This window comes from Fulmarus glacialis, unplaced genomic scaffold (assembly GCF_000690835.1).
Source record: "Fulmarus glacialis isolate BGI_N327 unplaced genomic scaffold, ASM69083v1 scaffold5745, whole genome shotgun sequence".
NCBI classification, from domain to species: Eukaryota; Metazoa; Chordata; class Aves; order Procellariiformes; family Procellariidae; genus Fulmarus; species Fulmarus glacialis.
This window is the reverse complement of record NW_009214805.1, coordinates 761-25414: the sequence shown is the minus strand read 5'-3', so window position 1 is coordinate 25414 and position 24654 is coordinate 761. Positions and strand designations below refer to the sequence as shown.

General features: G+C 40.0%; 1 protein-coding gene across 1 annotated transcript in view; it reads left to right on the top strand.

Moving 5' to 3' along the window:
* MSH3 (mutS homolog 3) overlaps positions 1-2210 on the top strand; it is a gene marked incomplete at its 5' end in the record, with an annotated part of 72632 nt that extends 70422 nt beyond the window's left edge. The window contains 2 exons of the mRNA XM_009578697.1: positions 243-417; positions 2102-2210. Of these exons, the coding sequence (XP_009576992.1) occupies positions 243-417; positions 2102-2210 (284 nt within the window). The remainder of the gene's footprint in view (positions 1-242; positions 418-2101) is intronic.
* Positions 2211-24654: the final 22444 nt, after the last annotated feature.

Here is a 24654-nt window from a genome sequence, read left to right as displayed (position 1 = left end):
TTTTACACACACACAAACAAGACTGCTTAATAAGGCACCAGGTAAAAGTATATTAAGGAGTTTTTTCAGTCTCAGATAAAATGTGTGGTCTCAAGGAAACATTTTTCTTATTTCTTCAGTGGAATAAATCATACAGGAAGCATGAATGATAATGAGACCACAATCTTTGCCATTTCAGTCTTTGGTGTTATACATTGTATTAACATAATAGAGGAGGTTTTGATTTTGGGGTTTTTTTTTAGGATCTGAAGATGAAGAGAATCCTGAATTTATCACTTTTCTTTATCAAATAACTAAAGGAGTGTCTGCGAGGAGTTACGGGCTAAATGTTGCCAAACTGGCAGATATTCCTGAAGAAATCTTAAAGAAGGCAGCTCACAAATCAAAGGAGTTGGAGAGAATAGTGAATATGAAAAGGTCAGAACAATTGTGATTCCCCCCACCCCCCCGTAATGAAGCTTCAGCTATGAATCAAAGAGTATTTCACATGGTGTGCATTAAAAAGAACAGTAAGAGCTACTGCAGATACCCTCCTACCGTTCAGGGAAGAGATAGTGAAACAAAATTTTGAAAAAAGTATTTATGAAATTGTGCTATTCATTTCAATCAAAGCTTTAGATTTTATAGGTAGCTATTATGTCAGAGGTTAATTGCTGCCCTCTGAAACAAGATTGGAAAAATTAAATGCACATTGAGCTAACATTAGGAATAAACTACTTTTTATTTTCTTATGGCAAATACCAGCAAAGTTATTCTCTCAGGTATGTATTTTCACTGTTTTCAGGAAGACGAACTTAAAATATAGCTATTTTCTAATATCTACTTCTGTTCTCACCAGTGATAGCGAAAATATTAATAGATTTAATTTAGAAAGTATGTTATTCACTTTGGAACTTGAAATTGTATTTGCATACTATAATGTAGAAGGGAATGCAGATATTCTTCTGGTTTAACTCAAAAATAAATATTTATGATGTATTTTGATTGCCCCCCCCCAAATTTTACTGAAAGTCTGGGGGTTTTAATGTTTTTCTGATAACCAATTTTCATTTAGGGGTATATGTACCTTATATATTAGACTAGTTATGAAAATTCCCATGTGTATCAAATGGTATCACCTTTATAAAGCCTGCAACATTATGTACATAGTTTAGATATAAATATGTGCTAGGATTCATATTAATTTCCACTGAATTTTTTGTTGTTATCATTTTCAGTGGCAGTCCTATCAGCAAAATTCAGATAGCCCCTTAGGAATGTAATAAATCAAGATCTTTGTTGCCTGATGGCCATAATTAATCCTGACAGAATAATTTCATATGAGAAAAATTTAAGTTCTAATTATTTGTAGGTGCAAGCAGTTCTTTTGAAACTTAACAGAAGAGACATTAACAAATTTTAAAATGAGTATGGTATATCTGTGGTAGAAAATAAAAATTATCATGATCTTGGCAATCAAACTCAGACCTGTTCATAGCAGGTCTGTGCTGTCACAATACCCACAGGCCAGCTGCCTTGTCTTATTTTTTTTAAATCACTTTCATATTATTTAAGAAAATCCACTGGGTAATTCCATCCAGTCTTGAGATCTTTGTCATCAGGAATGTGTGTTAACCCATTTTAATTGTCGTCTTGTTATTTGTCACAGCTCTTATGAGTCCATCTTAAATCAAAAAGTATTAAAAAGAAAATAGGAAAGATGTGTGTATTCATTTATTTTGAAAATGCGTTAGCCCTTTATGATTCTACCTGTGCAAATTTGTAGAAACTGAATGCTGAAAATTAAACTGTGCAAACTACAATATTATTTATTTCCTTTAATGGTTTACTCTTGCTCAATGTATTATTTCATCTTGTCAATGCTTCTGGTACTGTAAGTTAGTTATAAAATTAAATTGTTGACTGTCCTAGAGCTGGACTACATACATTGGAAAATGTTAACTGATTGTTTAAAGATCACATAACATTTGGAGCTGTGCAAACTGCTATTTTTGACTGTGTATAAAATTTTGCAGATGACTGTAGGGCTTTCAAGGTTGATGTGCTTAATTTAAAAATGTGTCTGTATTTTGATTGATTTTTTTTGTTTCTCCCTTCCCAGAAAAAAGCTGAAATCCTTTGCTGAAGTATGGAAGATAAATGGTTCTCAGGAACTACAAAAATGGAAAAGTATGTGTGAACCTGAAGATGAAAGAAAAGACAGTTTTTAATCCTCAAATCATGCTTAAAGATGGAGAATATTGGAGATGCAAAATATAGGTCTGGAGACTAATAGATTTTTATCAGGGTGTAGTTCTAGGTGCATTAAGTTGACTTTTCTGCCTTTTGAGAGATAAGAGATGCTGCATTGTGATATGATGCCCCACATCCACTTCCTGATTGTATGTAGTTTTCTTACTCCACATTCCTTCCCTGAAGTGGTTTCCACCCTTTTCCTTAATTGCGAAATGTCTATTGGCATTGGATTTAGTTTCTAATATGTTTAGAAAACATGAAAAATTATGTTGGTAAATTATTAGGTAAATCTTTTATAAATAAAATAATGTCTTTTAACTTTATTGTACTTCAATTTCTAAAGAAATATTCCTCTGCATTGGGATAATGTAGCTGAGTCTTGACTGTTCTATACTGCTGTGTAATTGGTAAGAATGAATACCATAAAGAGTCTGTCTTTTTGTTCTAGTATTAATGCATTTAAAATTCACTGGTTTTGTAGAGCACCCCCTAAATTTTATGTGCACAGTGAATTTAAGAAAGTGTGGCTGGGTAGGAGAGTTTTGTTTCTGCTGATGAGATTGATGATGGTGCAACTAGTAGTTTTCAAAGAAGCAGCACAAAACATGCATTGGCTGTGTTTTGTTTTCCCTCTTCTTCATTCTCATGCACGCCTTGTTGCTTTTCAGCTTCAGCTTTTCTCCTGATCTTGGCCCTTTCTGGCACAGTCTGAAGAAAGATTTACTCTAAATAATGTTGAAGTATTGTAAGATGAGGTGAAAGAGGCAATTTAAACTATGCAACTGGCATCCCCAGTGCTCTGTCAAATGCAGAGTAAAGCTGGAAAAACAGAAATGTTTTTTAATTTTTTTATTTGCAGTTATCAAGTCCAAATTTCAAATGGAAATGTGATATCCAGATTGGTTTTCCTTTGTAAACATAACCAGGTGAAATATCTTGCTATGAAAATGGGCAATGATGTTCACATACTTGGCAAGTAGTTTGCTGTATTTAAAAAAAAAAAAAGTATTTTATTAAGTGGAAAGATGTGAAATAAAATATCATCTTGACTTTGCTATAAGGAAAAGAATAAAATGAGGTTTTGTATTCTTTGAGACAGCTGAACGTTTCTTTTTTTTTTTTCAGTAAATGAGGGATTTTTTTGCAAAATAATTTGTCAGATGAATATGAAATAATGTCATTGCAGGTGATTGAATTAGCCTTTCCAGTATAGAGAACTTTGTGCAGAAAAGGATGTAATTTTTTTACCTCTCATAAACAATTGCTAACCTTCAGCAAAGACTTTTTTCCAGGTTCTTCAGATGACAAAGCATCATTTAAACAAATAGTTTGTCTGCTACTCAAATAGTAGCAATCAATACGAGTGTCTCCTTCCAGAGTGTGCAGTATATTTATCTAAACTGGAAGAGCTGAAGAAGAAAATTAGTCTTTCAAAGTGTGGTTACACATGTGTATTTATCTATGCCACACATTATGAAGCACAATGAATGTAATACTCCATTATTAATGCACACAGATGCAGTATATTGGATCTAAGGACCTCTGACCATAGTCTTCAAAGAGATTAAATGAGCCATTACTGAATTCCCATTATGTGCTAAATGTGGTTTTAGTGAGACTCTTTTGCCCTCAAGGATGCATTCAGACTATCCTCTGACAAGAGAAAAACACCTGGATGCATCTGAAAAAAAAAGAAAAAAATACAATTAAGAATGGGAAAATGGACACGGTATTACTGGCCTGCTCATACTATCAAAGTACAAAGCAATTACAGCAGGCTTTTCTCTTAATGTCTGTGATCATGTTGGAAATAACTTTTGATTTTAGCCCTGCTCAGTTCAACAATGGAGGTTATCTTGCTATCCTGATAAGGTTTCTTCTAGATATGCAAGCTAATTATTAAGCTACTGTTTTCTTCACTGCTGATTATTGTAATTCCTAGCAGATACGTAAAAAGTTATGACCACTTGAGAATGCACTACAAGGAGATGTGTACTATTATTAGATGTGTTTACTGCTGGTTTTAGGATAAATTTGTAATGAACCACACAGAACAGTGCAGATTTATCTAGACCTTGTTCTGCTGATGCGGAGCAGCCACGCTCCTTAGCAGAGTGAGCGCCATGTGAGGGCGATCGCTCTGGGATGTGATGAGTTCAGAGCTCACTTGGGTACATTTGCAGAGCATGAGATTAGGCATGGTCTAGACACGCAACCAGACAGACATCTGTGGCCTTTGGTAGCGTAGAGTGCAAGAGGGATATAAAGAAACAAAGACTTGCTGGAAAACAGGGAAAGGCATTAATTTTGTAGGAGGTTTTTTTTTCATTTCTTTTGCTGTGGTAAGTTGGGACTTCTGTGTCTGTCTTCTAAGAGACAGAAAGATGAGAAGCTGCTCGTGTTTTCCTTTTTTTTTTTTTCTTTTTTCCCCTTCTTTTCTTTTCTTTTAAATTCCAGCACACTGAACTTCATCTTAAAGACAATTTGAAATACAGTTTTCGTAGTGGTATGATCTTGGAGATGTGCCCTGCTTTTAAACCAAAGTAATAAGATTTTGTCTGTGTGCTGAGTCAGCAAGTTTGGTCCTGTGTACTGATAGGTGTAAGGTTAAAGAAGAGTGACCCATACTTAGATGGTCCTTGATTATAGTGGGAATTCATGCTAGTCTTGGGTTTGCCTTCGAGAAAGGAATGTCTAAATATCAGTATTTTTGGATACCTGCGTAGAGTATTGACTCCTACTGCCTGTGCCAGCATGTTATTGACATCGTTAAAATTTAATATTGATGTGAAAAATACAGCTTTGTGCTATACATAAAGGTACAGTCTCCTTAAAGACTTTTGCATTTTATGGCTTTTATCCATTTTTTTAAAGATGGTATTTATCACTTTCTTAAGCATTGTTCTCTCTTCCCTGCTCTTAACATAAAAATTTTAATGCCTTTGTGCATCTTGTCTTGAATGTATTGTCTTTAGAAATCACAGTGCCACAGGTTAGCAACAAAAACTGGTAGACCATTTTGATGGAAGAGGAGAGAGAGGGCTGGATACACTGTCACTACCTTTTTGTATTTGGTTATATAAGAACATTATTATAGAATACGCAAAGTAAAATACATTACCAGTAGCAATTACCTTTCTTACTGGCATACAACATCTTTCACTGAAGTAATTCTCAGGAGGATTTTTCTTTGTATTGCAAAGTTTTCCAGAAGTATTTATAGGAATGACATGAATTTACCTACCACATAAGTTTACAATGCGTATAAATGAATTTAAAGATCACTGAAACGTCATCTGAGTCAGGTATTGCAATAAGTCCGTTCACTGCAATGAAAGTAATGTTTATTTATTGGAAAGTAAATTATCCAAATATTTCTACTATATGTAAAATTTAGTGAGAATTTAATTCAATTATTTTAACTTAGTAGTTCTGATAAAAATCCATGTTTCATAGGGAAATAAAGGTTTGGTAGATTGTATTGCACTGAGAGAAGTAGGACTCTGTTCCTGAATCTGGATCAAACTTCAGAATAGTTATTGCAGGGTCTCCTCCCCCGGTCTCACCCTGAGTGGCCATTGCATCTCCTCCAAAATCCTGGCAGCAGTACCGCAAGTCTTGGACAGCAATCAGAAAAGTAAGTCTGATCTGCCTGTCTCTTTTCCCCCTTTCAGATTTTAGGGCATATGAATGGAGTGGATGTTTCTCATCACCTTTTAATTGTTCCTGAACACAAAGGCCATTTGTGTTTAGGAGCTGAAATTTACCATCTCAGCATAATTTTCCCATCTGTTTTCAAAGCTTTGCTGCATCTCCCTGCAAAATCTCTGGCAATCAAATCCAGATCAAACGTTTCTTAAATCCAAATTCACTTCTGGGGGACAGATTTGCAGTCTGCTGATCTGAATCAGGAATTGTGAAAAAGCATACGGCCAGAGCCCAAAAAGGGATTTACAGCTGAACAAGGATGAATTCAGGATTGAAAATCCCAGCTGGTAGGTAAACATGGGATTCTGTTCCAAGACCACTTACTTGGGTCTTTGACCTGCATCAGTCCAGTGCTGTGGCTGTTCTTGCTGTATAGGCGAAGCCATGGATTTGCCCTGTTTGGTAAAGTCCTGTACTAAAACTACTCTTGCCAAAATTATAGAACTCTGCTTACCTTAACAATGCTACATTCGTCATTGTACATGGCTAAGCACATTTGGTGTGGAAAAGCTCCCCTTGCTTGAAATGGCAGATCAGTTTCTTCTTCCTCAGCTACAGATTCACAAGCTTGATGACTTCCTTAATTACATTATAGATTTTTCTCCTTGCCCAGCCATAGAGACAAGTAGAAGGCAAAGAATGTTTTCTTAGTTTCTTAAAAACCTTAAAAAACAATTTCTGAGTCAGTCATCTTGTTTTGTGAGATGTGAGTCCTTGCAGGCCGTGCTGTTAACTGTGTAATGGTGTATTTGTCTGAGACTAAACTGGTTTAAGTCATAAGTGAGCTGTAGAGAAAAGGATGACAGAGCCTAAGATAATATGCAGGGGGAAATAAAGGGTGAACAAGATAAAGCCAGATATAGAAATCTAAGAATAATTAGCTGTTCTAAGAATAATGGCATTAGGAAACAGGACGGTTTCCTCCTACATGGTGTCAGGATTTGTTAAAGAGCAAGCAGGCACCAGTTTGATTGATATTTTGGCTACAGTCTTGCTAGCCAGCAGGTATAGCATGTAAGATTTAAGAGAGTGTGCCTGAGGCTGAATTCTGCAGTGAACCCCTGCGCTGTTGCCCTGGGTGTCCAGCACTCGGTCTACGTACGGTATCTTTCCTTTGGAAGTGTGATCACGAGCATCTTGCCCAAAGTAGTCATAGGGAGGTGGGGTGCCTGGTCATGGGATTCGTGTCGTTGCAACCACAGCGTGTGGAGGATGAACTAAGCCTAGGGCAGGAAGCACTGCTGCTTTTTTCCAGCAGTAGCCTTTCATTAGTTGGTACTTAACTAGCCAGCACATGAATCCAGTTTGTCACCTAAATTGCTCACAGTGCTGTGAGGGAGGGTGGGGAGGTAGGTTTGATGGCCCCTCTCCGCTTTGTGGGTAACACGCATGACTGGTGTTTTCATCACTTGGGAAGGAGAAGGAGTTCTTGCCCCATCCTCAGCCCTGCACTGGGTCAGCAGAGAACAAAGTTTAGCCCTGAAATACCGAAGTTAGCCAGTCTTTTAAATACATATATGTAAAACAGTTTTCATTAAGAGGCATAGTTTTCAAATATTTGTATTATTTTGAACTTGTAGGAAATTGGTAATGACATTTTGACTGCCCTCCTTCCAAATGTTTGCTTTTAAGTCAAAGTATTTTTCCAGGTATTATAAAATAAGGTGATTTTTATTTAAAATACTGGTGGATTTTTAACCTTTTTTCTTTTTTTTTTTCCCTCCTTGTTTTTGGGGTTTTTTTTTGTTTGTTTGGGGGGTTGTTTGGTTTTGTGTGGTTGTTTTTTTTTAAGCAGTCAGTTTTCATGACTTTACAATATGCTGTAAGGAAAAGGGTGATTCCTCGGAAAGAAGTGATTGGAAAACACAACACAGCGAATTTTAAATACACAATCTGCAATAAGGAAGTAGAAGTCAATGTTGCTTTTTACTTGGAATAATCCAAATATCTAGGGTGACTTAAAACTCTGAGTGTCCTGAATACCGGGAAGATTACTAGATATAATTATCTCACTCTTACGTAACACAGAATAAAAGTTTCAGTTGAGTACTGAGCTTCTCCTTCTGCCTACATATTGAAATACTTCTCTTTGCATATTCCTCTCTGCATAAAGCATTAGAAATTGACTATCATCTTAGAGTGTTTCAGAGTATCTCATGTATTGTACAAGCACATATTTATAGTTCCTCTTGTTCAAAGGGGGGGGAAAATCACAGTGCTGTGATGCTAATCACTAGAGGCAAGTATCACTGAACTTACCATGCAGGACCTCCTTTTGCTGGAAGGTTTGTCAGGGTGGTGGACTGGTGGTTGCCTTTACATGGCTGTGCAGGACCATCTCCCTCAACCTCCCCCAGGGCCCTGGTCCTCTGGCTGGACCACGTCACTCACAGGAGGAGAGGGAGAGCCGGCGGGGAACGCTGTCCCTCCCTGGACATGGGGATGGTGAGCCTGCGGGACCCAGCGGGGCAGAGGGACCAGGCTTGCACTCTGGGAGGGTTGGGTTGTTTAGTCAGCTGAGATTCCCACTGCCGGAGAGGAAGGGAGAGGGGAAAGGTCTCTTCTCCGGTTAGATCGAGTTGATCCACCACAGGGGACAAAACTGCAGATGGGATACACAGAGCAAATATTTGTTTTGCAGTGAGAAGGCTAGAGATCGTTCCTTACATCTCTACTTAGATGTGCTAACTTAGGCAGCTTGTCAGCCCCCCTGTGTGCCTGAAACCTCTCTCTCACAATCGCTGGAAAAACAAGTGCTTCAGTGAGAGCAATCAAAGAGGAGGCGGGGGGGATACTTAAGGAGAAGGCCTTGAAACAGCATTTTTGTCTTGGTTTGAGTCAGCCTACCAAAAAGTGCATCACCAGCAGTGATAAGGTTTGTAATTTGGATTTTTTTCAAAACTGATCTCAAAGTAAATAAGTTTTAATAATGCCAAGTACACAACACCAAGGTAGACTTGAGCTGGCTTTTTTGTGCAGTCCAAGAATATTCCCAGCTATTAGACTGTCACACTGCAAGCAGCATGGTGTCCAGTGAGACCGCCCTCTTCTCAGCTGGTTGGTGTTTATATTCTCCTTGGTTATGTTTTATGCACAGTTCGACTTAATCTCATTTCATTGTTCCTCACCGTTGGAACTATTTCTGTATAAAGTGAAATACTGTGCTCTATTTGCAGTACTTCACTTAAGCAAAGACTGTATTAATGCAATAAGTAGCTATATTAAATGAGCTGATCTTCTATGCAAGTTCCTATTCTTAATAGCTTCCACATAGGAAAAGAAAACTTTGCTAATCCTTTAATTAAATTTGCAAACTAAAGCTGGGTAAGCCTTTGACACTTATTTTTTTGAGAAGCAATTAAGTCTTAAAAGTAAGCTCAAGCCCGTGGCCGATGATACATTCAGTCTGACATTGTGTTACGGCCAGCAGGCTGAGAAGCTGTAGCTTTCCTTTCCTCTCTGTCCCCAGCAGTAGGAAAAAAATCTCCACCTGTTTCCCAAGTGATGTGTAGCATGCAGACAGCATGTATGCAGCTGCGTGCACAGCACTCGGATTTTATCTATTCCGACAGAGTTTCATAAAGGAGTGTCTTAATTCCCCCTTGGATCTCTCCACAGCACCTTTGCATCATAACATCCTCTCTAGCGTCGCTGCCTGATTTCCTTAGGACATAGCTTTACTCCCCTTTTTAATAGTTCTAACAGGCTTCATAGCCTGTAGCTCATACCCACCCGTTGTTTTTCAGCCGGTATGTGCTACAACCATCTCATCTATCATTGCTTATAATATTGCTTCCTCCTGATAAAGGTTGAGGGTGTTACAAAAAATAAAAAAAGCCCTTGATCCTAAATTTAAACTCTCCTCTTTACAGCAGCACCTTGCAACTCATTCATTCTCCCTCCAGTAACCAACTGCAGGCATTTCAGTGGAGGCTACAACAGAGCTCTGGATTTTATATTCCCAACGCTTTAATGTAAAAATGTTTCAATACATTCCTTCATTGTGCTGTTCCTTAGGCCAGCGTGTTCTGCAGTCTCTCTTCTCTCCCCCAACTTCTGTAAAGACCTGTCCGCATGCTTCATAATCAGATGTGGGATTGATGAGACCAGTCACACAGTAAACAAGCTGTTGGGCTGCAAGGATCTCTCCCCTGCATGTTAGGAAACGATGGACCAAGCGTGTTTCCTGCTTGCCAGCGTGAGGGAGTTTACTGCTAACTGCAGTTTCTTAGCAGATCCTCGGTTCTAAAAGTTTAACCTTCAGGGGCCCTTAAAAAGGTTCCCAGGGACTTCAGCGAGAGTCGATTTAGATTCTAGTTAGAAATTGGTTTATTTCCCCTGTGTTTCACAAAATCTCAGCTAGCATTGTCTGTATAGCTTTGTTTTTAACTTACACATTTAATCATTTCTTCCTTCTGTATTTTTGAGGTGTAGGTAAGAGAACAATTGGGAGAGGCATTTTGACTCTTCCTCCGTCTTGATATGGTAATCCTTCAATACTTTCTTCCAATACCATGGTGATAAGCAAAGGAATATCTGAAATTATATTTTCAAGACTCAACTTCACTTGGTTTCTCAGTTTTAGATCCACTAAGTTTTAAGGCAAGTTGACAGCAAGTGGCCCAGTACTGTACATCAGTTTCCCTTAGATTGCTTGACAGATCTGTGATTACTATTAAGCATTTAAAAATTTTCCCTTTCATTTCCTGTCCCATTATCTTTTTGCATTGTAGATGGCTGCCTTGTCAAGTACTTACTGAAAGTAGATTTTTTTTCTTTTTAAATTGTTGTGTTTAAAACCTCACCAGCTTCCTATAGCAGACCTCACAGTGAAGCTGTCTATTAACATATAAAGGTAGCTGCCCGGTGTTACAGTGGGAATTGGCTAGACAACGGGAAGCACAGTGTTGCAGTGAAAAAGAAGCAAAGAAGCTCTGAAGTTGACTGAGCACACTAATATTGTGCGTTAGCAAACAGGGAACGCTGCTCCTACAGAGCTTTCTGTTTAGCACTGAGCCGGTGGGCACTTCACTAGGCTTAGGCACAGCCACCGTCTAGGAGGAGAGGAGAAGGTGGCTGTGGTAGCGGCGTGTAATGCAAATCTGTGAGGTTTCTAAAACCCCATCTTTCCATTAGGAGATTTACAGCGGCTTTCTGTGTAATTCATTGCATGTAGAAGATATGTTTTCCCCAGTTAAGACCACATATCCTGATAGATGATTTATGCATTGTATTTGGACTGGGTTTGCAAGTGAGGACATGATTCCTTATTAACGGACCCAAAGCGATACAACCTTTTCTTTGCTGGCAACATGAGGCAGAAGTGTCAGAGTAGTTTATAACGTTCCAAACAGGGAGAGGAGATGAATTAATTGCAAGAACAAATACTGGTCCTGCACCAGTGTCAAAGTGGTCTTGCCACAGGTTATAAGCTAAACAGTGTCGTGCTGGGGAGTACTTGCCTTAGAGGTTTACAAGTTATTGCAAAGAAAGTTATTGACATCCTTAAGCTGCATGGAAAAGTGCACTTCTCGTTGCCTGATGCCATTCTTCTTTTAGAAACTGAGGGCTATACATTTTGTACATGCCTTTTGACTGTCCCAGGACAAGCACTGTAGCTGACTTCAACTTTGGTCCATATTATACTTATGAAGAACCTGATACGTAGGTAAGAGCTCACACTGCTTTGGAGTTTACAGTTTTGTGACTGAAAGTGGTTCTCCTGAAATAAATGGGATTATAAATGAACTGAGGATAGAATTGCCTTTAATAAAGATAGAACATTTTCAACAAGTGCCACCAAAAACCCATGAAAACAGAATATTTGTGTTGTATCTCTGTTACACTCTGTAAGTGTCTGCCTTATAGATGAGGCTGCGCAATTTCAGCCTAGGTCAATGTTCTGACACTCATTCATGCATTGTATCAAGCTACTCTAAGTTATGGCCTCTGTGGTGGTTTCCCACCACTACAGAAGTATGTGTGAGCCTGCTTTTACTCTGGATGTACTATGGACAAGAGATGGACACAATCATATCATCTCTCATGTCTCCCCTACACCTTCCTCTTTCAAGCCTTGAGTATTTTGTGAGCTTATTGGCCAGTTTCAATCCCTATCTCAAAGACGTGCTCCTCAGCAGTGCACAACAAAACTTGGTAGTTGGGGAGAGAAGACCCAAATGAGTCCAAAAGACCTACTGGGGAAGAGCAGGCAGGCATTGAGCCCTTCTTTTCTTGTGAGGCCACAGTCAGTGAGCCCACCAGCACGTGCAGGAATTGCTCTTGTGCAGCCAGGCTATTTGTGCACGCAAATGCATCCACCAGGCAAGAGGGAGCTGGCTGCCATGGGGAGGGTATTTGGGAACAGGGTCAGGAGGCTGGAGGAAGGAAGGCTCTGCTCTTTCCGTTATTGATAGGATAGCATTAGAAATCTTTCCCTGAGGCACAACTATGTTGTCAGATAATAAAAGTTTGTATAAGCCAATTCAGTGTATTGTTCATATGTGTGTGTGTGTGTGTATATATATACATACATACATGTATATATACTGAAAGCCATGTTCTCACCTCTTAGAAGCAATTATTTTGAAAAGACATTGCTCTAATGAAGTTACATTCTTTCTATATGCAACCATTTAAAAATTCCCATTGGATTTCCTAGCACTGCAAACACATGTGTGAGTCCAGTCCAAATTTTTTTAATGACAAATGTCATGCCACAGTATTAGCAGATGTAAAGGGCATGAGTCAGCTACCTGAACAGAGACAACTAATGCCATTTGCAATGCCCTGGGGTAGCTGAGACATCCTCATGAGGCAGGCAGATGTGACAAAGCATACAGGGAGGACCCAAGCTGCTCTGGTGTGGGTCTTGCCCTGGGGCATTTTGGAGAGGTTGGCAATGCTGTGGTTGCGCACATTTGGGCAAGTCAAGCCCAAAGTGACAGCAGCAAATTTTCTACCTGATGCTAGACTGCCTAAGCATTTCCCTGGTTGTGTCTGCAGCTTGTTTCATTGAGCAGCTGATCACTGTTTGCATGGGCACCTTGTTGCAGTGTTGATGTACCAAGTCTGCTTTTACTCGTCTTTGACCATCTATCTCTAACCCACCTCAGATGACTGTACCAGGATATCAGTACATTGGATCACAACCATTCACATGCAAAGGACCACTCACAAAAAGGTTTTTTTAAGATTACCTTCTAATACCTTCACTCCCATGGTTCACTTGTGTTTCAAAAAGTAGAAATTTGTGTGAAAAAGTGTTGAAATAGATTATACTACACTGATGGATTTATTTATGCAGTAAAATTCATACTCCATCCCCAAGACCTGCAAGTTTTGTTTCAGTGTTGTGACATGTCACAGCAGTCAGAGGTGGCAAGGATTTAGTCATCCGTGCTTCTCAAGTCCATTCCAAGAAGAGCGCAAGGCTGGAAGGTCCTTTTACTCTCAACAGACCTTCATGTATGTGAACTTTCTATCACATCAAGTTTGTCCCTGCCTCTCTAAGCTGCTAAGTAGCTTCAGTACGTGGCACATTGGTGTATAACATTTTTGAGCATTGCTGCCTCCTTTAAGCTGTGTCATGGACAATACGCACTCCTTGGCTTTAGAGGCCCAAAATCCCTGCTGCTTCTTGAACATGACCAACAGTAATTGCCACTGAGAGACGGCTTGTCTATTTTGATTGTTGTCAAGGCTGCTTCCTCCCCCCATTCACCAGGAATTCATATTCACTACAAACAAAATATAGTTTAAGGGGTTTTTTTTATTCTGAGTGGCAAGCAGTCTGTTGCTATGTACAAAGTGAAAGCTTTTAAGAGAGCACTTTATTATGACCTTCACAGCAAATGCAAAACTAATGTATCTAACTCTCAGCTGAGGATTGTTTATGTACTGCAGCAGTTAACTGTTGGCAGAAGCCTTCACCTCACAGATAAATAGTAGGTAAGAGTCTGTCAGTCATCTACTTTAAGAGTAGATATTGTTTGGATAGCATTGGCAGCAATTTCGTATTTGTGCAAACGTGTCAGGGTAAATCTCTCCTAGGTGTACAGAATGAGTATTTTAAACATTCATGTAAGCAACAGCATCATCGACTGTTTAGAGCCCAGAACGGGAGTTTGCCATCAGAAATCTAGATTCTCTTCTCAGGATTGCTCTTCACTGCTCATTCATCTTGGCTTCATCTCCTCCGTCTACAGAAAGGGTAGCACAGGTCTAATTCAGGATGGCAATGCAATGAATGTTTAGTATATGCTTTCTTCTGACGTGCCTTGTGAAGGGGAAAGAAGCAGCTCCTAAAGACAGCAGTGCACATGGATAGAGGTTAATCAGGTGATTATTTTCAGCTGAGAGCTAGCTTACATAAAAGCATGTTATACCGACGAATACTTTGCATCTTTATCTCTTATCTAATTTTTCCACATCGCTTTTCATGTACTGAATGATAAAAAACTGGGACAAGATTCCCATGCCGAAGCATGGGTTTAGGCCAAAGGGGCCCCCTTTGCACAAAGGCCAGGACGTTGGAGAAGAAAATGCTCTTTTGGTGCCTGCTCTTTCCTGGATCCAAGTTATCTTCCTCTACCAGCAAGTGCAACAGTGCAGTGTGCTTTGCCCAGTCTTAACAGTCCAAGAAGACCAGCAATCTTCTCCAAAAGATTGTTCTTCTCCAAAACCAGTCGCAGGTTGGGAGCAAGATGTGACGTGGCATGTTAGAAGAAACTTCAGGTCATATTCCCTGCCTTTAAGTTCTGTCTCTTCTTGAACTTATTTCAAGTGAATACTGAGGACTATAAAAGAGGGGGGCAGTCAGGAGTGTGTGGCTAGCCATGACTGGTACAGGCAAGTCCCAAATTCTTCCTTCAGGCTGGTTCTGCTGGTGGGTCAGGATTCTCCCCATGGTGCAGTGCTTTTGACAAGAGTCAATATTATGCAGCTAGTAATTTTTGTGCTGGGTAATTTTTGTGCCAGTAGAAATGTGTGAACATAGGCAAAGGAATGTAGGAGGAAAACCTGGACTGAGTGAGACTTGAAACCGGTTGCCCTGTTGTAACGCAGTCATGGGCTTGGTTTGGTCCCACTGAGAAGGTGAGGTGGGATTTTTGCTGAAGCATCTTCCCTGCTATCACCTGGTATGTTGCCCACCTGAGCACAGCTTGTTTCCTTTCCTGCTAAGCCATTTCTAGCTTATTTACTTGCAATGAAAATCAGGATTTAATCATTATTCATATCCAAGACCTCGTAAGTGGCATAGTGAGTGCTTTGCTCCTGTCACATCTGGAGAGCTGGTGCTTAAGAAGGACCCAAGGCAAAGTCCTGGGTGCTCTGGGAGGTGGATCAGAGCAGCCCCAAATCCTGCAGTGATGGGGGAACAAGGAATTCAGAGTACTGCTTAAAGGTCCTGCTGACATCCACGTTTGCTCTACAGCAGCTCCATACTGCTCATTATCTCAATGCTTTACATGAGGAAAAAAGTCCCATTGTTTACAGATAAGAATAAGGGATACTTTGGTAGTTTCTAATTTGCATAATTAGAGGTATGATCTGTTTTGTTCTTAGCCATCTTGAGAGCCTTGCTCTTATTTATACTGTTATATGTATGAATGAAAGTAAGCCTGTCTGTCTCACACCTTAAAAAAAAAAAAAGTCATTTTTGCATCTTGGGAATGAAGTCACTTCTCTGGATTTGTGGAGAGGTCAGGACATAAAGCAGCAGCTTTTCAAGGCAATAGCTAATAATAACACCTCACTTCTCCCCACTCCTCAATCATGAATTGTGGTAAGTGCTGTGTAAATCAGGAAATAGACAGCTGCTATCAGAGAGAGGAAATAACTGCAGGCTGAGCCAGCCTGAGCCTGCGGTGAAAAACATCATTTCTAAACAAGCTCTTTCAGGAAGTCCTATGTGACAAAACTTCCAAGGAAAGAAACGGCATTCATAAGAGGACAGTCAGCTTGCTTTAAGGCTCAACCCTAAGGAGTACGATAGGAAGGATTTGTCCGGAATAAGCTAGGTAGAACAGTCCCCTTCTTCCCAGCGCTAATGCTAAACCACGTTATCGAAGCAGTGCTTGAAAAGGAAACTTGTAATATTTTCCTTTCATCATGCCTCTGTCTCCTCTTGTCATGCATTTAGAGGAGCAGGCGTAGGAGATTTGACTTTCTTGTGCAGTGCTATCTCCTTCAAGGCTTGTACTGCTTATATGCCAGCTGCAGACCAGAACTCATCAATATGTGCCTAGGCTTGGATAAGAGGCAAAGGTAAAACCAGTCACTGGAAGTTAAACAATTTGGGCTGACACCAGCTGCATCTTCCCAAACAAAGAAGATGAGAAGCAACGGGAGTTATCAACGGTCCGAGGGGATTCTCAGGTTGCTGAGTATTTTTTGCATGTGAGTGGATGCCTTTGTAGAAGAGACAGAAATTGATTCAAGGTAGCATTTTGGATTGTGATATTTTAAAAAAGCACACTGCTTTTTCTGCAAAACTCTAATTGTGATTCAAAAATACAGATAAAATCAGTAATAAGGTAAACACACAATGAATAAAGGAGGTGTGGGCTGGAAGCTACATATGGGCAAAAGTAGGTGAGATCAAGTTTAGTTTAAATAGTCCACAGCAGTCATGGAGGAAAATTTCTGTAGCAACTGAAAGACAAAAATAAACATTCACAATACAGTGTAAGCTCTGCTGCAAGCATACATGCTGACATTTTTGGTTTTTTCACTTTTCTGGATTTCTCTTTCTGCACAGCTTTAGTTCTCAGATTGTCAGACACCAAAACCACTTTCCCCCAATTAACAAATCAGCTTGTTTAACTTGCTCAGAAGATCCACAGATGGATTATTTCAACAAAAGACACGATAAAGACATTCATTATAAAGGTCACAAATGAAAAAAATTATTCTCTGTTTCTCCTGGTTTCAAAGCAGAATCTTACCACCTCAGTTAGCAAAGTGTAAGCAGGGCACATCAAGATTTCTTGATATTACTGAATCATGGGGGGGAAGTTTTCACAGCAAATAAAGGGATATTAACTTTTTTTCAGCATATGGAAGCTGCAGCATCTTATAACTCAGCTAAAGTTGTTAAGAACTGGAATCAACCGATGCAATACCATCTCAAGGGTTTCGAGATGAGTTTTTAATGCATTCTGCAAACAGAATCATGTTGATTCTTTCAGAAACAATGAAAAAATCCATCTACTCTTGCTAATAAAACAACAGTATATATCACTACATTTATGGGGCTGCAAATTAAATTTATTTTTCACAAAATAAATTATGTTATGTCAAGTTGCTAGAGTGAACAATAGTTATTGTCGGGAAATAGGTTCAGATAAGTTGTACAAACAACACTTCCTCCCTTGGATTTTCCCAAATTGAAATTGCAGATTGTGGCCTGGGGACAAAGTGTACCCTGAGCTCTCGAAGCAGTGGGAGATTCAGTTCTGGCTCAGTTCCTTGGGGTCTCAAAGGGTGTGAAACTACCCTCAGCAGACCAAGCCCACAAATGTTCCCTGCTCGCTTTTGTCCTGAGCCAGTTCTGCAGAAAATCAGTCATTGTTTTTAGTGATGCTACCCACGGTACTTTGCTGTTCTTCAGACAAGGTGTCTGCACAGAAGCAATTATAGTGTGGGTTACGCAAAATCGTCTCCTCCACACTGTCTTGTAGCTGCTCGTAAGAAGGGGGACTATGCCCACCAAAGCCCTGATAGAACACCCATTAAGCTCACTTCAAAAGCACGAAGGACTTCGGTCTTTTTTTTGTGTGTGTGGTCCTCAGGAAAGAAACAGCCATGGAAATAGCGTCAGCTGCGTAATGCAAAACATCTTCTGATTAGGCTGTTTTGACTAAGAGCATAAAGCAACACTGTGCTCTCCGGTTGCATTGCCTTCTGGTTTCCCTGTGGGGAGGGACCCTCTGGCTGGCAGTAACTCTAGATCTGCAAACCTCTTCTCTGCATTTGCTGCTATAAAAACAAATAATTAGCGCAGTAGCACAAGTCTTTTCTTATTTCATGAATAAAGCATATCAGTAATTAGATTTTCCTTTTTCCCCATACTGCTAAGCCAGTACAGCAAGAGTCACAGAAAGCAAAGAGTTTTGCACAGAGTGGATAAAACACAATTTCTAATGAACACCCGATACACAAGTGTCAGATGGTCAGTTGGAGGGATATGACTGTAGGAAGAGTCCAGCCACAGGGGACTGTTCAGTTTTCTAGTCAGTTATTCAAAACCTGCTGGTGCGCTTAGGGAATTTCCCACAGGGAACGAGGAAGAGGGAAAGAAGCTGTTGGAGAACGTGGCTGCTTCTGCCCGTCCCCTCTGGCATCAGGTTTCCAGCTGGCGTGAGTGTCAGGAGTGCCTCGGCACTGCTGCCAGGCTGCACGGAGGAGACAGACACCGTTACTCAGGTTCCTTGAGTTGGTTATTGGGGGTTATTTCACCCCCCTCTGTGCATCCATCTCCCATCTGCTGCCAGAAACATGTTGGAGAAAAGATGGCACAAGCCATTCTGCTGTCATCTTCCAATTCTTCAGGTCCCTGAGGTCCCTTTCCTTATTCCTTTTCTCTTCTCAGGCAGGTAACTACTAACTGGACAAAAATTAATAAGTGCCACGTTTCCTTCTGCAGATATTTACCGAATTTCTGCATAATTATATGTAGCATTGGTTGGTCATTAGCCATTGCCCTGTAGCCCCAGAAAGGCATTTTAATCAGTTAATAGAGTTCCTTAAGTAATAGCTAGTACCTAAAACACCTATGCACAGGTTATTCTTGCTATTCAAAGTCACCTTTCAAGTTACTGGCAAAAGAAGGTCGTATATAAATACCCTCTCACTCCAGCTGTAATTTGACTGTTTCATGCCCTCAGGCCTGCATGAGAAATAAGCACCAAAATGATGTTACAGAAACTTACACCAACTTTCTTCTGGAAAAGAGTTATTATTAAGTCTAAGACATGTCTTGTTAGCTGAATTCACAGAAGTTTCTGAGCAAAAGTTTGAAGATTAAGGCAGTGCAGCTAATCATGTTTAAACACCATTAAGACAAGAAGGAAGAGAGACCGTAAGGTCAGCTCTGGAGCTGCAGGAGAAGTCAGTCCTGTACATGCTCTGCAGCCCGAGAGTGCAGAGTCTTCCAATGTTTTTAAAATTCAAATTTGTCAGTGAGGTTTTCTTGGCAATTTATGCAGATCAGGGTTTCATTTCATTAAATGCAATTGTGTCCCCTCCAGAAACATACTGCTCCCACTTCGGAAAAGGTACAGCTTCACGGTTGGCTTAAAATGGTGTAAGACACGCTGCTGCTGATAGAAGGTGGTGTCATCCTCCCACTCCAAGCCCTGGACTACCTCTTTTTCGCATCAGTTCTAGCAATTGAGTGACTGCAACACAAGAATTACTAATAGTTTTATTGCTCGTTTAATTTTCAGGCCGATGAGCAAACTGGACCAACTTACCAAACAGCCACAGGGTTGCTATTGCCTAAATAAAGCAATTAGTGAAAATGTGTAGCTGGGGTTTGGGAAAGAAAATGGGCTAAAACAAGGGTAAAACCACTCTTTTAAAAAATTATGCAGTATTGTATCAAGTTATGGTGAATGAAGTATTGCATCTTAAGTGATCTGCAAACCCGGGTGGCCTCCGGCTCCAGTTCCACAAGCACTTTTTTCAATGAAAAATATCTGCGCTGCCAAGAGAACTGGTCCTACTCTCCTCTGTCCTGTTCCCTCCTTTGCAATGGCCAAACATTTGTTTGAATTTGGGGGACGTGAACTTGCACGTCCCCAAAACTGAACAGTTTGGAATTATTTTTTTTCCTTCTAATGCTACAGCAACAGTTTATCCTATAATCTGATTTAGGTGGCAGTTTGCAGAAAAAAGATCCAGAGCTAGTCATCAATCATAAACTGAGTATGAGTCAACAGTACCGTGCTGTTGTGAAAAAGGCAGACGTTGGATGAAGCTCTGTAAGCAGCAGTGTATCGTGCAAGACAGGTGACGTCACCCTCCCGCTCTCCTCCGAGCCGGCGAGGACTGGGAGCGAACGCCTTGTCCGGCTGTGGGCACCATATCGAGAGAGACAGGGACCTACCGGAGTGAGACCCACCACGGGTTGTGGTAATGATGAGTTATCTGGAAACAGGGCCAAGGAAAGACTGCGCGGTGGTTTAACCTGGAGAAAGGAAGACTTTCTAAAAATAAGAAAAATTATTACTGTCTTCTGAAAGGTGAAAGGCAGCTGCGAACGAGGACCAGCCTGTTCTCCATGGGGGTATGGAGGGATGGAGGCTTAACATTGCAGGAAAGAAGATTCAGGTTATACATTAAGGGAAAACTCCTAAAGGTAAGGTTAGCTGATCACTCGGATAGACGGTGTGGAGCATCTGGGAAAAAACCCGAAGTCTTGGAGACCTGAAGCTGGGGAGATAAACATCAGTCAGGGATGATGCTGGCTTTGCTGAGTCTGTCTAGGGAAGGGAGGGGATTAGCTTTTTAAGTCCTTCCAAGCTCTATCATTTAATGGTATCCTAGTTAGTGTGTACGTGTGGGTTTTTATACACACATGAATGAATAATATATTCCTACATCATGTACTACTCTCTCTGTGTTTCACAATTATTGTAACAAGCCCTATGATTTCAGCAGTCAGGGAAGACTGGTTTCCTGCAAAACCCTTTCTCAAAGGCTAGAGAGTATAAGGGATGTTTTTTTTTTTGGTCACAATAGGAAAAATTTTTTGGAACTGCTTCAGGACAAAAAGGTCAGAGGGTGTTCATGCTTGTAGGACATGAATTTGATGACGTACATCTTTTATGTCTCTTACCACATTACCTAAATGATAAAACTGTCTTCTGAACTAACAGTTACCTGGGTCTTTTCAGCACAAGCTTCATCCCCCTTCAAGAATTTGAAGCAGAGAGGTTGAGGGGAGAGCCATGTGCTCTATTTCCGCTAATGAATGTTACGCTTTTTTGAAAAATAGCAAAGAGAGGAGGACAAGGAGAGCACTGAAAACTGGACGCTTTCAGTCAGGACTAGCAGTTAGTCACAGACAGCATCACATCATTAATACGCACTCAGCCCGCGAGCGCCACAGCAACAGCGAGTCCACATCAAGGGGCTCAGCAAACACCGTTCAGAAGGGACACAGCATCAGCCAGCCCTTTTTTGCAAGGTCGGTGAATAGGTCTGTTTGGGGCTGCATGTACAGAGTATTTACAGCCAAGCAGCATCAGCCGTGGCAGGGTCACGCTTGCAGAAACTCGTGCAAGTTTGTGACGTGCGGAACCGAAGGAGATGCCGCTGAGGATGCTGTTTTTGTGAAAGAGGGGTGCAGAGGTGCCACTTGGCAGTGAGCGCCTTTGCCAGCCGGGCTACCTCCTCAGACACGGATGAAGAAACAGCCCTACCTTTCACCCCAAGGATGACTACGGTCTGGCTTTTCTGTGCAACCTTATAAATAGGCTGTATCAAAGAGAGGCTTTTGTTTTCTAGGCCCTTTGAGTCCTCATGGTCTCCTTTTTAAAAAAAAAAAAAGCACTCAAGATAGAGGCAAATGCGTTATCAAGTTTGTACACCTGTTTTGTGGACATGTGCCTAAATGCTACTACATACCGATTGATTCATTTTGGGGAGGCAGGAAGCAGTTGTAACTCTTCCATCCATATGTGACATGCTTTGCTGCATTATGACACTACATCTTCACTGACTTCGGTTTTTTTTAAATCATTTTTATTTTGAGTATATGATTGTCTTTACCACAAACTGCGTTTAGCCAAAACTTTCAATATAATTGGTTATAATGAAAAATGTGTTTGGGGAATAAACTCTTGTTTCTAATGCAAATAGATTCGTATTTCTGCTCAACTTTTCTGGGTAGATGAGCACTGCAGGAAATCTGTGCATAGCTGTATTTTTGTTTGATTAATTAAGAAGATTAGCTCAGAAAAGGGTTTTTTAGAGGTAGCAGAATAAACGAGCACTTTGAGACTTTATTATCTTTCCTGAATATTTTCTGTAAGAAGTATTTTGCTGTATCTGGGAAGAAAATAGCAGAGAGAACGACAGCAGTGAATATTATGAAGAAGTCCGAATGAAACCAGCATGCTGTTACTTCATGATTTTGTTTTGTCCTTGCCTACCAAACTCCTTTACCTAACTCCTTTTCTTGTCTGTTCCTCAGTTATGCTAGTACTTCTAATTTTAACAGCTATTCTGATGCATATATGTTAATAGACTTATATAATTTATACAGTACATCCCAGCAAGGCTGACAACGTACAGCTTACAGCTCAATTCAAGCTAAAGCAAAAATTCTAGAAAGCACAGCACAAAAATGGTGCAAAGAGAAATGAAATCAGAACAATACTTTTTATATAAATCATATACATTTCATCTGTATTTCGTATCCATTTTTATGTAATAACTCAATTTTAGTCATATTTGATGGCTCTAATTTTAGGCAGTATCTTTTAACTGTTATGGAAGAAGGGAATTTTGGTGAAAAAGGACAGAGTGGCATAGAACAATAAAACCACTGTCTTTATATATAACTATCTGTGTATATATGTGACATATCCAGATGTGAGTCAATCATTTATCACAGTTACAAAGTATTCTCGCAGCCATAGATGAACAGACAATTGCAACATGATAAAATTAGTCCAACTGTGATGGTTGCCTAAAGCTCCTGCAAGCATGTAGGTAGGATTAATGGTGTAGGATTCATTTCATTCCTACCTACAGAGTAAGGAACAAAAATCAGCACAAAAATCCTTAGCACATTTTGCTTTTAAAAATGCTATTTTCTGATCATTTAAGTACCATCACTAGTACCGTAGATGGGTGGGAAGAGGGGCAATGAGAGGCTAAATGCATCAGCCTAAGCCTGTTTGCACTTGGAGGATTTCCCAGGAGGGAGTTTCTCCCTTTTTTTTGAGCTTTATACCAGAGGAAGATGGCTGTAAGTGGAAGGGAATGTGACTCAACAGATGTATGGGGCATGCTGACCTCCTTCGTGTTATTTCTCTTCCCCCTTCCCATAGCTGTATGTGTTACCAAACTTACTAAAACCGGAGAGGCTGCATTCACTCATTTACATTGCCTACTGACCAGATACCAGAAGAGAGTATAAGGGATGATGAGCAATCATACAATTCAGCGATAAATGAGCAATCATTTACTCTAGTAGAAATTTTATAACTTAGAGCAAGATTTGTCCCAATTACTGTCATTTACTGAATATGAACAAGTGACCTGAGGGCATAAAGCTCTGTATCCCATTATTAATTCCACGAGCCATTCACTTACCTCACTTAGAGCATTTTAAAAGCTTTTCTAAAAAAGAGATTGGAAAACTTTCAGTGCGTGGCTATCGGAGGGACTGAGAGGAATAACTTGGAGTTATTCTCCCCTCCTGTACAGACCCCAAACTCCATGCAGCCAAGCTGGCTGCCTTCTTCTGATGCTACCTGAGAAACACGTAACAAAACTCTTATCAGAACAATTTCAATACATCCTGTGTCTGCCAAGAAAGTGTCCTATACTCTAGACCTCTCGTTTTGCTTTCTTTCGATTACACTGCTTGTCAACTTGCATTACAGATGAGTAACACAGAAACATAAAGACATACCCTCCAGAAGAAAAAAAATCAGTTTTATAGGATGAACAAGCTTAATCATACATAGTAATTACATCAGTAAGTGGTAACAACTATAGTATCCTAGAATGCTCCTTAAATCCAACGGTAGTAACATTTAAAAGAGAAGTAGACACATAAACAGTTAATAAAGGTAATTACAATCCATATTAAGAACATGTATATAATACACATATATAATAGAAAGCTTTCTGTCAAAAATCTCAGAAGCTGTTTATTTGGTATACAAGTTAAAACTTTCTCAGAAGTCAGGACACTGTAGATGTCACGGAGAAGTACACAGGACCTGTTTTCCTTCCACATTCTGGCAGAATGGGACAACCTGTCATCTGAAGCTCTTCCAGTGATTTCTCACTGACGTACCTCAAAGTGCTTTACAATTAAGTTCATGTATGTATTCCCACTGGATTGAAACTAAGGCGCAAGGAAATGCTGTAACATCTCTAAGGCCAGTGCCTTTCATCTCGGGGGAGAACCAAGGTGTCTTGAGTTCTTCATGCTGGAACTGGCAGTGATTTTTCTAATGGTGTGGTTCATAAAAAAAAATCTGTTCAACTACCAGTAAAGGTTTTGAGGAAAGGATAGTATTTGACACGTTTGACCTCAGACTTTTTGGAAGAATTTTTAAATATATAAGACCCTTTGACTTTTGCAAAACCAAACCAAATATACCTGAATTTTCCAGGCTGTTTAAATGGTTGAACAATACAATTTCCCTAATCCATTTCTTCCCCAGAGTTTTAGAGAATAAGCTTTTTAGAGATTTCTGCACTGAGCACAATTGATGATGGATAATTTTTTTTTAAATCTTCAAATTGGGACAGTGTTTCTCACCCAGTCTCACACTGTAGGTTTCATATCCTTATTTTACCTATACTGCAGGCTCATGTAACTATAGGATGTGTTAATTGCAGATCTTTGTTGCTTTCTCTGAAGAAGACTCTAAGGCATTATCTAATAAGCCTTTCCTAATATCTGACAAAACTATTATGCGATAGCTATATCTGATATATATCTCTCTCTCTCCCTCC